This window comes from Orcinus orca, chromosome 6, assembly GCF_937001465.1.
Source record: "Orcinus orca chromosome 6, mOrcOrc1.1, whole genome shotgun sequence".
Lineage (NCBI taxonomy): Eukaryota > Metazoa > Chordata > Mammalia > Artiodactyla > Delphinidae > Orcinus > Orcinus orca.
This window is the reverse complement of record NC_064564.1, coordinates 116915820-116929691: the sequence shown is the minus strand read 5'-3', so window position 1 is coordinate 116929691 and position 13872 is coordinate 116915820. Positions and strand designations below refer to the sequence as shown.

Genomic DNA, 13872 nt, shown 5'->3' with positions numbered 1-13872 from the left:
CCTGGAAGGTCTGAGGATAAAGACAGCCTTGCTGTCTTTATCTTTATCTCTTCCTCCGGGTTCGTCTCGCTGATGGAAAGTGTTACCCGTGGCAGTGGGCTTGGGACAGTTGCCCCAGCCCTGCCAGCTGTCTGTAAAGTCGGGACAAGGAAAGCACATCCCTCGTGGGACCGTGCACGGATCAGATAAGGTAAGGCCGGTAGAGTTTAGCTTAGCAGCAGTTGCATCCCTGCCGTGAAGATGCTGGTTATCATCTTGACCTTGAAGACAGGTAACTTACCTGCACCTTTAGTTCTAAAGCAGAGGGGAATCGTAGCATCTCTAATGTCCCTTCCAATGAAAACATCCTACAAAGATTTGAGAGTTCAAAATTTGCCCAGTGAATATATGTCATTGGTTCTCAATGTTGCCCTCTCGCCACAGCGGGACACGTGGCAACGTCTGGAGACGTTTGTGGCTGTCACAGCTAGGGAGCGTGACAGCACCTGGTGGGCAGAGGCCGGGGAGGTGCCCCGACGTCAAGCACAAGGTTGGAAGACCCTGCACACCTGTCGCGGATTTCGAGGTGGTGCCTGGGGACACCTTCCTGTCTTCGGATGGATTCCATCCTGGGCGAGGGGCCAACATGCTGACTTCAGGCAGCCCGGCACCTGCGCAGGATGGTCCGGGGACCCGGGCAGGAGGCGGGGCCGGGGAGGGAGACCCCCTTTGGATGCAAGGGGGACTGAGGAGGAGGTACCCCCGCCCTCTGCCTCAGCGGGCGGGCCGCTCCCCTCACCCAGGTGCCGAGTGGCTGCCCTTCAACAGCCTCCTCAGCCCACTCGTGCCCCCTCCTCTGCCCTCCACTCTCAAGGGAGGTGACCTGGTTTGATGTTCAGTAGCTTTGGGCATCCAGTGCGCCCCACGGTGCATGCGCCTCAGCCCTGTCTCCCTACTTCTTTGTTCCTCAGCTGCCAGGGGCACCCTGGGCCAGGGCGACATCTGCCCACTCCCGGGACCCATTTGATCACTGCCTCTTTGGAGACTTGCAATAAAGTTGGTGTCACTGGAGCGCGGCTGCAAATTATTCTCCACCAATTCCGAAGGCCTTTAGAAGTCCCCAAGTACGAGGCCCCCGCGTGGCCTGTCGTGTTTATCAAAGCCCGTGTCTGACTCTAGGAGGTCGGCCTGGTCCCGGGGCTTCAGGGTGAGGCTCAGCCCGGATTCAATTTGGAAACACCCTAACCCAGTATTCAGTGTGTGTTCTGTGTCCTGGGACCAGCCCCCAACCACACGGCCAGCCGTCCTTTGACCAGGAGGGCAGCACGGCCCCTGTGCTGTGTCAGAGGGATCCAGGGCAGTGCTCTGCTCGGAGGGTGGCTTCTGTGCCTCTCCTTGTCCCCTCCCGCCTTGGTGCCCCGGCCTGAAGGGTAATTCCTTCCCCGCAGCTTCACCCTGTGGTTACCCGGCAGATTCACAGAGGGTTTCCACGGAGCTGTAAAAGAGAGAAATAATTACTGCCGTTAAAAGAGCCCAGGCAGAGGTGTCGTAAGCTGGTTCCCTTTCTTTAGGACCCTGGTTTATTATCCTCACATCCTCTCGTTCCAGCTCTGACCTATGTCCAAACCATCCATCGATCTAACGCCCCGTTCACCCCGAGGGTGCTGCTGTGCGGGCCCGTGGGCAGCGGGAAAAGTCTGCAGGCCGCCCTCCTGGCCCAGAAATACGGCCTCGTCAACGGTGAGTGCCCCGGCGGCCACCCGGCTTCTAGAGCCTCCCCTGCTTCCTGCCCTCCCAGACCTCCCCGTGTTACGGGAGCGGCGAGGAGATCGGCATCACTCTCTTTCTTGCTCTCTGCTGCGAACAATTTTCATTTAATCCATCTTTGCAGGGATAAGGTTTTTGCCTCCCAAAGAATATGGCCATAAAAACATTAACCAATAAAAACACGCCCGCAGCCCAAAGAGCTGGAACGTTTTCTGGTCATCATTTTTTACGTCCTTTGGCGCAGTGATTTTTCTGTGCTCTGCCCCTGCAGTCTCCCCAGAAGCCGGAGTTCTTGCATAATGTGGACCTGCTGTTCATTTATTTTCTCCGGTCTTGTTTGGTTCCCCAAACCCAGGTCAGTGTGTTTACAGGCAAACAGTTTCTGAACCGGAGGAAGACTTCTAGCTCAGCACAGTTTCAATAAATATTTTACCAGGAAGAGAGAAAATATTGAAATTAGTCCTCCAGGTCTTTCCTGGGGTGGTCCCAGATGGTCTTGGATGCCAGCGTGGTTTCAGGAGGATAAAGGGCTGGAAGGGAGGCTGTAGCAGACACACAGCACTGGAGGGAGTTAAAGGCACTGACCCCCTCCCACTTCGGTGCTCCAAAAGCCTCAGTAACCTCTATTTAAGCAGGAGACATGAGAGCTGCACCCCCAAATACAGAAACATGCATGTATGTGCCCGCAAATGATATATATACACCATACAGATATACATGTGTACTGACAGGCACAGATATATACATGTCACCCCGGAAAGATCAAGTTTCGAATAAAAATGCTTTTCAATTAGGTCTCCTCCAGCTTAAGATTCCAAAGCCACTGAGATTCCCAGCCAGGAATCAATGACAAATATCATACCCATAGATTGAAGGTGGAGAACTGAGCAATTATTCTGACTAGTATGGAAAAAAACCACTAATAGTTGTATTAGTATTTTAGTAAAAATGCTAAATAGTAGTATTCTGATTTAATTAGTATGGAAAACTCACCTGGCTACTTTATGATAAAAAATACTTTGCTTGTATCAACGGGTTTTTTTTAATGGAATTATTCAAATAATTCCTTCTCCTTCCGAGTTTTCCTCTTAAGAGTATTATAAGAATAAAATTCCAGCTGTGGTTAGGGATGACTTTGTAAAGAATGGGCCACAGTCTACTTGTGGCCACACCCACATTTATTTACGCGCCTGCACTTATTGTTACGTGAAGACATATGAAGAGTTACAGTGAGAAGAGCCTTAATGGCAGAGGGAGGGTCTGAAAAACACAACAGTGATACCTTAATATAGTGCACAGCTTAATTTAAATAATTGTCACTGTGCCGAAGTTTGTTTATGCAGACACTCCCATTCAAGAAAAGTATTTTTAAATTTAAATTGTTTTCAGCACACCAATCATAAAGAAATGAAATTACCTGCCTAGATTTTTCCAAAAATGAAAATAGAAAAGCTCACCATCGTTTTTGCTTTTGTAGCAGAAGAGCCATTTTGGGCCTCTTTTCAATAACTGAGCAATTGGAGACTGGCTCAGAAAGTTGACATTTCTCAAAGGTGTTCTTGAGAAATACAAGACATCATGAGATTTCCGTAAACCTGTTTAGGGGACCTGTGGTCTGCAGAGGCAAGCACTGAGCTGTCCTTTGGGGTCTCTCTGCAGAGGCCTGTCTGCACCCAAAGCTCCAGGAGCTGCCCGCCCAGCCCCCCTACAGCCCGGCCCCCCTGGCCATCCCCTGCCTTGGGTCTTATCTCCACATTTATGAACCTCTCGGTCGTGGGAATACATCTCCAAACAAATAACCAGCATTCACTCCAACAAGGTTTATTGAAAGGCTCCTGTCTATAATTGGCGAGTATATAAACAGGTACAACCTTTTGAAAGATAAAGGCCACTACTGATTACCAGGCTAACTGTGCAAACCCTTTGGTCCAGTGATTTCACGCTCAGGACTTTATTCTGCTGAAACACTCCCCACAGTATTCAACAAGAGATGTGAAGGATGCAGAATGAAAAATAAAGGCAACCCCAAACTCTGTTCGCGAGGGGGTTAGTTAAAGTAAGCTCTGGGCAGCTATTAAAAAGAAACCTGTAAAGTGACTCGATGTCCGTGAGGTATTGTTATGTTGGGGCGGGGTGGAAAGCAAGTCACTCAACAGTGTTCAGGGAATGGTCTCTTTTTTTTTTTGTAATTTATTTTTGGCTGCATTGGGTCTTCGTTGCTGCACACGGGCTTTCTCTAGTTGCGGCGAGCGGGGGCTACTCTTTGTTGCAGTGAGCGGGCTTCTCATTGCGGTGGCTTCTCTTGCTGCGGAGCACGGACTCTAGGCGCGCGGGCTTCAGTAGTTGTGGCTCGCGGGCTCAGAAGCTGTGGCTCGCGGGCTCTAGAGCGCAGGCTCAGTGGTTGTGGTGCACGGGCTTAGTTGCTGCACGGCCCGTGGGATCTTCCCAGACCAGGGATCGAACCCGTGTCCCCTGCATTGGCAGGCAGATTGTAATCCACTGTGCCATCAGGGAAGCCCGAATGATCTCATTTTTGTTCAAAAAAATGTGTTAATCTATGTTCAAGAAAACAGCTGAAGGACCAAACTGGTTATCTCTGTAGAAACACGTATTACACAATTCTGACTTTTTTTTTTTCCCTGCACCGAGCATGAATTTTCTGACAAGGAACAACCATGGAGCATTTTATTAAAATACTATTAATTTTACTCACTGAGTGCTTGCTATATGCAGTGCATGTTATTTGGTACACAGATAGGGAACATGTAGAAAGAAGAAGAGAGGCCCTTCAGGATGGAGGTGGGCCCTGCTGGGGGAAGGAATGAGGTGGGGCGGGGCTCCTCCCAACACTGTCCCAGGTCATGTGTGTCTAAAGCCTTAGTACTTGGAACCTCTAGGAAGAGCAGACTGTTAACAGTACTGTCTTCATAGGATCTTGCAGAATGAGGTGGCTATAGACAGGAGTTTTAAACCATTCTTTCCTAATATAAACATTACCGTTACACACTTTTCTCCAAACACTTCTTTAGCTGCATCTCCCCAAATTTTAATGTGTTGTGTTTTATCATTCAGTTCAGAATATTTTCTAATCTCCTTTGTGGTTTCTTTTTTGACCCATGTATTATTTAGAAGTGTATTGCTTACTTCCCAAATATTTGGAAATTTTCCAGATTTTTTTTCTTTGTTTCTTTAATTCTATTTTGGTCGAAGAACATACCCTATATGATTTCAATCCTTTGAAATGTATTGATACTTTTTATGGACGAGCATATGCTCTCTATTGGTGAATTCCATGTGCACTTGAAGAGAATATGTATTCTGCTTTTGTTGAATATTGTGCTCTAAGAATGTCAATGAGGATAAGATGTTTGATGGTGTTGTTCACTTCTTCTGCGTCCTTAATGATTTCTCTCTACTTGTTATTTCAGTAACTGAGAGAGGTGCGTTAAAATCTCCAACTCTTTAACTGTGGATTTCTCTATTTCCCTGCCAGTCTTTGCTTCGTGTAATTTGAAGCTATGTTAAGTGGGTATACACTAAGGATTGTTATCTCTTCCTGATGAAATCATCCTTTTATCATTAGGAAATGCTCCTCTACCTCTCCAGTAAATTCTCAAAGTCTACTTTGTCTGATAAGTATATACTCTATTCTTTTTTTTTTAACTATGTGTCTTATATTCTAAATATGTGTCTTGAATACAACATATAATTGCTTTAAAAAAAAATTCAGCCTGACGTTTTCTGCCTTTTAATTGTTTAGTCCATTTCCATTTAAAGTAATTTTTTATATGGTTGGTTTCAAGTCTACCATTCTGGGTTTTTTATCTTCTACTTGTGTTATCTGTTCTTTGTTCCTCCTTTCCTGCCAACTTTTGGATTGATCAAGTATTTTTTCAGTAATCCATTTTATTTCCTCTGTTGCCTTTTTTGGCTATATCTCTTTGCTTTATTTTCTTTGTGGTTGCTCTAGGGGTTAACTGTTATCCATTACTTATCACAGTCTATCTTGAATTAATATTATACCTCTTCATGTATAACACAAGAACCTGACAGCAGTGTATTTCCCTTCACCTTGCTCTAGTTCTTTGTGTAACTGTAGTCATACATTTCATTTCTACATATGTTATGAACCCTACAGTACATTGTAATTATTTTTGCTTTAAACAGTCATTTTTTTAAGTCAACATATGGGGGGAAAGAGCTTTTATATATACTCAATATCAACACTTTTCACTCCTTTGTTTAGATCTAAGATCCATCTGATATCATTTTCTTTCAACCTAAAGAACTTCCTTTAACATTTCTTGTAGTGCAAGTCTGCTGGTGAAATTCAGCTTTCATCTGTCTGAAAATGTCTTTATTTCACCTTCATTATTGAAGGATGTTTTTGCTGCTTATAGAAATCTGTGTTGACAGGGTCCCCCCCCACCTTAACACTTTCAAGATGTCATTTCGTTGTTGCATTGATGCATTCCGTTGCATTGCTTCTGATGAGAACTCAGAGATTATTTTTATTTTTTTCTCCTATATATAAAACATCTTACTCCCACCCATAACTGCTTCTAATATTTTCTGTTTAGTTTTCAGAAATTTAACGATGATGTACCAAAGTGTGATTTACTTTGTGTTTGTTTTGCTTGGGCATCAGAATCTTGGATCTGTGGGTTGATATTTTTTCTCAAATTTTGAAATTCTCCTCCCATTATTTTCTCAGATATTCTCTCTCTCTCTCCCCCTCCCCCCCCCCCCCCCCCCCCGCTTTCTGGAACTCCAGGTACATGTATGTCAAACTGTTTGCTATTATCCTCCAACTCCCTGAGGTTTTATTCCTTTTCTTTATTTCCGGTCCCCTCCCCACCTTCTCTTTGCTTCAGTTGGAATGCTTTCTAGTGCCTCTTTTCATGTCTTCAGATTCACTGATGGCAGCCCATCCAGTGATGTTTTCCATTTAAGATATTCTGGAAATTCCATCTGGTTCTTTTTTATAGTTTCCATTTCTCTGCTGAGATTCCCCATCTTTTCATTCATTTTAATCATCTTTTAAAGTTTAAACATTTTCATAATAGACATTTTCTAGTTCTTATGTGCAGATTCTGATATCTGTGTGATCTCTGGATCTGATTCTATGGCCTGTTTTCTCTCCTTGTAGGGGCCACACTTTCCTGGTGGTATTTTCCTCTCCAGTAGTTTTTTATTATATGCTGGACATTGTGGTTCTCACATTCCTGAGAGTCTGGATTGTGTGATCCTGCTTTGAGAATATCGCCTGAAAAAGAATTGAGTTCTAACAGGCGGTTAAGTAACTGGAGGACCAACCTGACCCCACTGAGGCTTATTTTTAGTCTTTGTTACTATGGGATTAGGGTGGGATTCCCCTAGGGCTCGTGTATCCCTACACCTGAAGCGTGGCCTTCCTGGAGTCTCAGCTGCATGTCTGGGGTGTTGAGCGAGATCTCTCACTCTGGCTGGCAGATGCCACTCAGTTCCCAGCTTCCCATAGCTTTTGTCTCCCAGGCCCTGTGGAGCCTCCCCTGCACACGTGCAGTTTTGCATTGACTAGTGACTCAATTAAACCCTCATGCAGATTCCGGAACCCCTCCTGCCCCACTCCCCCCTCCATTATTCTGTCCCACATGGTCCAGCTGCCTCAGGGCCCCAAACTCCAATCCTTGTTTCCTGCTGCTGTGTTTGGGTTCTGCTCCTCCCGAGCCATGGTTTGGAAAGTGCCCACAGGTCGAAATCCAGGGCGAGTGAGGGTCTCACTCTGTGTGTATCCCGTCTCTCAAGGATCACAGCCCGTGCCTGTCTTGTCCAGTGCCTGAAAAGAGTTGCCTCTTATATTTTGTTAAGTTTTATGGCTTTGTATGACAGAAGGTGAATATGATACCTGCACCTCCCTCCTGTCCTGAACTGGAAGCTAAGCCTAGGTTTGATGTCACACGCACCTGGGTGTGAATCCCAGCTCTGCCACTTACTGGCTCCGTGACCTAGAACAGTATGTACAGCGTCTTCAGTTCTCAGTTTCCTTATCTACAAAGCAACAGTTTGTTGTGAGGACTGGACAATACAAAGCAAGCCCAGCATAGTGCTTGGCGTAACTAGAGGTCTCAGTAGCTGACAGCCTTTATTAGTCCTTACATTTCCCTTAGTGAGCGAAGCTGCCAGCCACTCTGGATACGATCACCGCCATCACACAGTGAATTAACATGTCATTACGGAAGAATACGTCTTTGGTGGTGGTCACTGTCTTAAACATTCACTTTATGCAGTTAATTTTAGGATTGGTTTTGGTTTCTTTAAGGCAGGAAGTAAAGTCCTTAGCTTTAAAGTTAAGAAAAGTAAGCCTGTGCAATTACCAACTCGTGAAAACATGGCTGGACCCTTCTGGCTTTGGCTGTTACGGTTTTCATCGCCAAGGAGAGGGCAGCTGTGTTAATTCCTTCCACACTAGTTAACTGACACGCCCTGTGTGTTGGCCCCGGCTGGGGTCTAGAGACACAGTGGTGCTTGTGACAGGAAGGCACCTGTGTGTCCCTTTGTGATAGAAGCTGATGATGTCTGTGGAGCCGTCATCCCAGGGGGCTATGGAAACAAGAAGCGTCCCCACCCTCCCCTGCGTGATAACAGCGTGAACATAGATGTCACGCAGGTCCACGCGGTTCTCCACCAGAACGTTCACTCTCAACACCCTCCGGGGCTGGGGCCAGCAATCCTGGGTGTCGCCGAGGCCCTGCGGGGCCTTCTCTGGTGGTGACATTCCTTGTTATGTCTTCTCCACACCGTCCATTTTTAATATGTTCTTTGCCAAATGCATTCTTTTTCATTCCGCATCTTCCTCCTTGGCTTCTTTTTTATTCCTTTTTGATACTTACTTTCACTTGGACACACACCCACACTCAGAAAAACACTTTTATATTTTTTTTCAGTGACCTTTTTTTTTTCCCCGCAGCAGGCAGCACTGGGAGGGGTTCTTTTTTTTCTCATTCTTCCTTCTATTTAAAATTTAACGGGCTTCCTTCTGTTCCTCTCTCCTCTAGTCTGCTGTGGGCAACTGCTCAAAGAGGCCATGGCAGACAAGTCCAAGTACGGCGAGATGATCCAGCCCTTTTTCGAAAAGGAGACCGCAGGTAGGCCACACTTGCCGTGACTGCCACGACCTTCTAGGCTCTGAAGAGAGAGTCCTCTGTGTGAGGCTTGCTGGGCACGCGGGGGCCCAAACTGGGGAAAAGAACCAGGGAATGGAAATTGGGCTTTCCAGCAGGCAAAGGCTCTGGTTTTGTTCCCTGGTTGGTCCCTTTGGCTTCCAAGTGAGGGGGAGGGGTCTGTGGACATGATGCATTTCACTGGTGGTGTGGAATGTTCCTGTTTCTCAAGAATGCTTGCTTTCCATAACTGATAACGCTTAAAACTGGGAGCAGGGGGGACTTCCCTGGTGGCGCAGTGGTTAAGAATCCACCTGCCAACTAAGGGGACACGGGTTCGAGCCCTGGTCCGGGAAGATCCCACATACCACTGAGCGACTAAGCCTGTGCGCCACAACTACTGAGCCTGCGCTCTAGAGCCCGCGAGCCACAACTACTGAGCCCGCGTGCCTAGAGCCCGTGCTCCACAACGAAGAGTAGCCCCCAGCTGCCGCCACTAGAGAAAGTCCGCATGCAGCAACGAAGACCCAACGCAGCCAAAAATAAATAAATAAAATAAATTTATAAAACAAAACAAAAAAAAACCTGGGAGCCGGGAGAGGCCATAGTGCTGCCCACCTCATTAATAGGTGTACAGAAAAATACCATCGGGCAAGATTCCAATTTAATCAGCAGTCAGAAGCTAGAAGGTTCAGAGAGCTTTGCAGATAGGGAAGACTGACCAGCCATTGGTCCTCAGGGGAGGCTGGACCAGATCATCTTTCCAGACCCCTCTGTGACCTATGCTCTGAAAGCATCCCCCAGATCTGACCCCCAGGAAGGGCACCACTGAGACCACTCTCTCCAGTCTCCTGAGTCCACAAAGGAGCCACAGAGCAGGGACCGAGGTACTGAGGACCTCAGAGCCAGTTCACGTCTGGGCTCATCCCCGGGCAGTGCGTTTCCCACACCCACCTCTTCCACGCTTATGTAAAGGGCTGTAGCTCCTCTGTGCAATCAGTACAGGCTCGTTATCACGTCTGATATGGACAGGTACTTGCTGTGAAGAAAACTGACCCAGAGAGGAGGGGCCGTTGTGATGGGCAGTGCGCGTGTTGTGAGGATGCCCTCCCCTTCTCCTACTGTTTTCCGGATAGAGTAAGCTGTGACTGGGAGGCGTGGGACAGGCCGCTTGCTCCTGACCTCAGCCCAAAGAGCCCCCCAGGAAGGATGTCCCGCCCTGGCCCTCCCAAGGCCTTCCTTGAGGTGTTCTAGTCTCCAGGGTGAAGTTCAGGTGAGGCAGCATGGGATCCCTCAGGCACAGGGATCTGCGTGGTGAGACATGATGATCTCGGCAGGCGAGTCTGTTCACTCCTGAGTCACCGGGGTGGTGAATAGGATCATGTGTGAACAGGAGCCCTGGGCGCCAGGGAAAACCAGTGCCAGCTCTGGTGCTTCCCTGTCCGGTTCAGATCCCGCTGCCCTCCACCCCGGCCACGTAGCCCAGGCCTCCCAGTGGCGAGATGGAGACAGAAACCCCGGGTTGCAGGGTTGCCGTGAGGACAGGCTGGGGTGTGTGCACCCAGGGGTGGGAGCAGCAAGCAGGGACGGGGGCCTGGCACCCCCTCAAGCACACTTGCCCTCCAGTGAGGCCAGCTTCCCCTTTACTGGGGCAGGGGGGTGGGGAGGTGATGAGCACCCCAAAGAACATTTGTTGCATAAATGAGTGAATAGGATAACAAGTTAATAGATTTATGTCATTGTAAACGTTGCTGTGTAGTATTCCATTGCACAGACTGGAGGGTAATCTGTTTAATTCTCCACGAGAAAGCATTTTGTGGTTCAGAAAGAGAGACGATGACCAAGCAGATGAGGCACTGCTGACAGTGGGTAAATCTCTGACAAGGGGAGGCAGAAATTCCTTGACTCTTCTTGCAACTTTCCCGTACTTTTGAATTTTTTTCAACATAAAAAGTTACGGAAAGTGAATATTCAGGTGGTTTCCAAATCTGCACTCCTTCAACAATACTATGAAGCATCCTCTTGTACCGGCATAGGTTTGCAGACACCCCTAAGTATCTTAGGATGAACTGATGCCTGGGACTCATGAGCGGGTATGACTCGTGACACTGAAGTAAGGTATCCCCCTCCCAGCCGTGCACGGAACGCTCGAGTCCTCCACGGCTTTGCCATCTCTGGGTATTGCCAGGTTATTTGTTTTCTATCGTGGCTGAAACAAACTTAGTGGTTTAAAACAACACAGATTTATTATCTTACAGTCCTGGAGGTCAGGAGTCCTAAAATCACGTGTTGGCAGGACTGCACTCCTTCCTGAGGAATCCCTTGGGGAGAATCTGTTTCCTTTGCTTTTTCCAGCTTCTAGAGGCCCCTTTCTCCGTCTTCAAAGTCAGTAGTACAGCATCTTCCAATCTCTCTGTCTCTCTGACCCCTGAAAATAAACCCAAGGAGCCTTTTCACTGGTGGGCAAGAGGCAGAGATGTTTAGGGGGTTTGTTTTGTTTTTTTCTCTTTTTTTTGGTGTATACCTAGGAGACGGTGCAAAATTCCCAATTTCCTATAAAGTGAGCGAGACCCTGGTAGCTTCGATCTTCAACGCTTTGAGCTAATTTTTCCCTCTGCGACCTTCTCTTTACTGAGACAATGTAGCTCTATACTTTTGTACTTCCTACAGAATGAAAGACACAACCACCACCAATATCATATCTTCCTAACAGAAGCAATAAATTCTGTCATTTCACTAATCCCGATCTCACAGGGATAACAAAGAATGCATTTACATTCATCACCACTAACAGGGGCTCATTAGTGGGCTGTGGAAACGCTGCCGGGAGAACCAAAGTGCTCGGCTGGTAGGACGAGCTCGGGAACCACCCGGGTCTGGCCGCCCGCATCACCACCAGCGGAAACAGGACCAAAACTTAAATGATTCTCCACTGAAGTCGGGTCTGAAAACGAGGCCAGACTGAACCCGGAAGCTCTGCGTGGCCACCTCTCATGACAGCGGCTGACAGCTTCTGGAAGCCAGCATCGCTGGCATCTGGCATTGGGGTCTCAGGTGCAGGTGCAGATCTGGGGGTGGGAATAAACCACATCACACCTGAGTTCTGAACCCAGTAGGAGACAGACCCAGGGTCTGCTGGGAGCATCGGATGGAGAATGTGGCCGGGATCTGAGGGCACAGCTGGGCTTCCTAACATGACCCCCGCCCCCCAAGTCCAGGCCTGGGGACAAGCCAGTTGGGATGCAAGGGTGACACCTTACAATAAACGGCCACACCCCGACAGTGAGGATGGGGAGAACAGCCCAGGCTCCCCAGGAAGAGCCCCGAGTAGGGGCTTAAGTGGGAAGGGAATCCCTCTACACCAGGGGCGAGGGCCTGCCAGCTGGAGGGACAAGGCCCGTCGGATGAGTGGTTCTCCTTTCCAGGCAAGAGTGAGGCGGGGTGGAGGCAGCACATCCTCCCAGCACTGCCCTGGATCAGAAGTTTCCTCCCGAATCCTCATGAGCAGCGAGGCATGGCCCCGAACGCTTTCAGCCCGTTGACAGGATTTTCTGGGAGGAGGAGACACGGCTGCCTCTCCGCCTTGTGGGACCATCGAGGCGACGCAGATTTCCCTTCACAGAACCCTGGGCGTGTGTCGGACATCTCTGCTGGGTGTCAGCAGCATTCCTGGGAAGCCCCTGCCAGTGGTTTGCACGTGAAATCCAGAAGGTTCCAGAAATCCTACAAGGTTCAGGGAGCTCATCTAAAGGGGCAGAGATTCTCATAAGGACATAGCGGCCTCACCCCCCAGGGGCAGAGCCCCAGCACCTCGGAGCTGGTGGATGTCACTGCCGGAACATCCTGCCCTGCAGTCAACCTAGTGTAGAAACCGCCCCCCTCATCCCCCCCCCGGCTGAAGGCAGGCAGTGCCTTTCCGGGGGCTGGACTTCCTCCACTGGGGACTCTGCCCCGAGCTCCTGGCCGCTGGCTGACTCGGCCTCACCCGCTGCCCATCTCTCTCTCTCCACGTGCCTCGGAGCTGCAAGCCCTAGCGACGGGCAGCAGGGTTATCACTGCATCCCGGCCACCCTCAAGGTCCCTGCCGCCACCAGCAGCTCCGAGAAGAGATCCAGATGCCGTCTTCCCCCCAGGGAGCCACTTCCTCTTCTTTCCCCCCTGCGGGGCCTCATGATGTGATGTCCCAGCTGTGAACTCTGCAGGCTCAGTTACGTTCTTTTTTGTCCTCACAGGTGCTGCCAACACCTCCTCCTTTCAAATCAGCAGCAAAATTAATAACTGTTGCTTTCCCATCTTTCCACCTGTACTGGGCTAAGGACTCCAGGGCCCCGGCTTAGCTCGTCCTAAGTCTCTTGATCCTGGGCTTTTGGCGGCCTCTCTGGGTGCTGTGGGGAGATGCTTATTCCGAGCTCCGGATTTTGAGATACGTAGGTCTGACCTCCTAAACTCGTTCCGACTTGAGCTGCACTCCGTGCAGCGCTCCCAGCGTGGCCACACACACCCCCCCTCACCCCGGCAGCCACGGAGCGGGGCCCGCCCATGACCCGCAGGGCCAGGCCGCGTGTCATGCAGGCTTGACGGCCTGGGAGCTCCCGTCGCTTTTATGTGGGTGCAGAACATGTAAAAACTCTTCTGGGCCTTTGGAAGAATAACTTCTCAGCTGCTCGTATGCCATTTAAAGTCCCACGGTCGGTGCTGGTGAGCGCTATGGCCAGTGCGCACTAGGGCCACGTGTGCAGTTGTTCTTGTTTTCTCCCCCAAATCGGGCAAAGGGGCAGCTAGAGCTCAGTTCTGTGCTTCAATCACCGGTGAGTCACAGTGGCCACCACCTGCAAATGATGTGCCCTGAGCCTTCTCTGGGCTTCATTCCTACCAAAGGGCCTTCTGGAAGGTGACATTCCTTAACCCTCAGCACGCGGAGCTTCCCGAGGAAGGGGGCCCCTGTCTTTGCCCATCGGAATGTCTCATTTCCCAAGTTTCACTT

The 13872-nt window shown here is 49.2% G+C and overlaps 1 protein-coding gene across 3 annotated transcripts in view; it reads left to right on the top strand.

Annotated features, from left to right (window-relative positions):
- The window catches only part of AK8 (adenylate kinase 8), a 128424-nt gene that overhangs the window by 45101 nt on the left and 69451 nt on the right, over positions 1-13872 (top strand). For all 3 annotated transcript variants that reach the window (XM_033426878.2, XM_004269067.2, XM_033426879.2), the window contains 2 exons: positions 1588-1719; positions 8784-8873. In XM_033426878.2, the coding sequence (XP_033282769.2) occupies positions 1588-1719; positions 8784-8873 (222 nt within the window). The remainder of the gene's footprint in view (positions 1-1587; positions 1720-8783; positions 8874-13872) is intronic.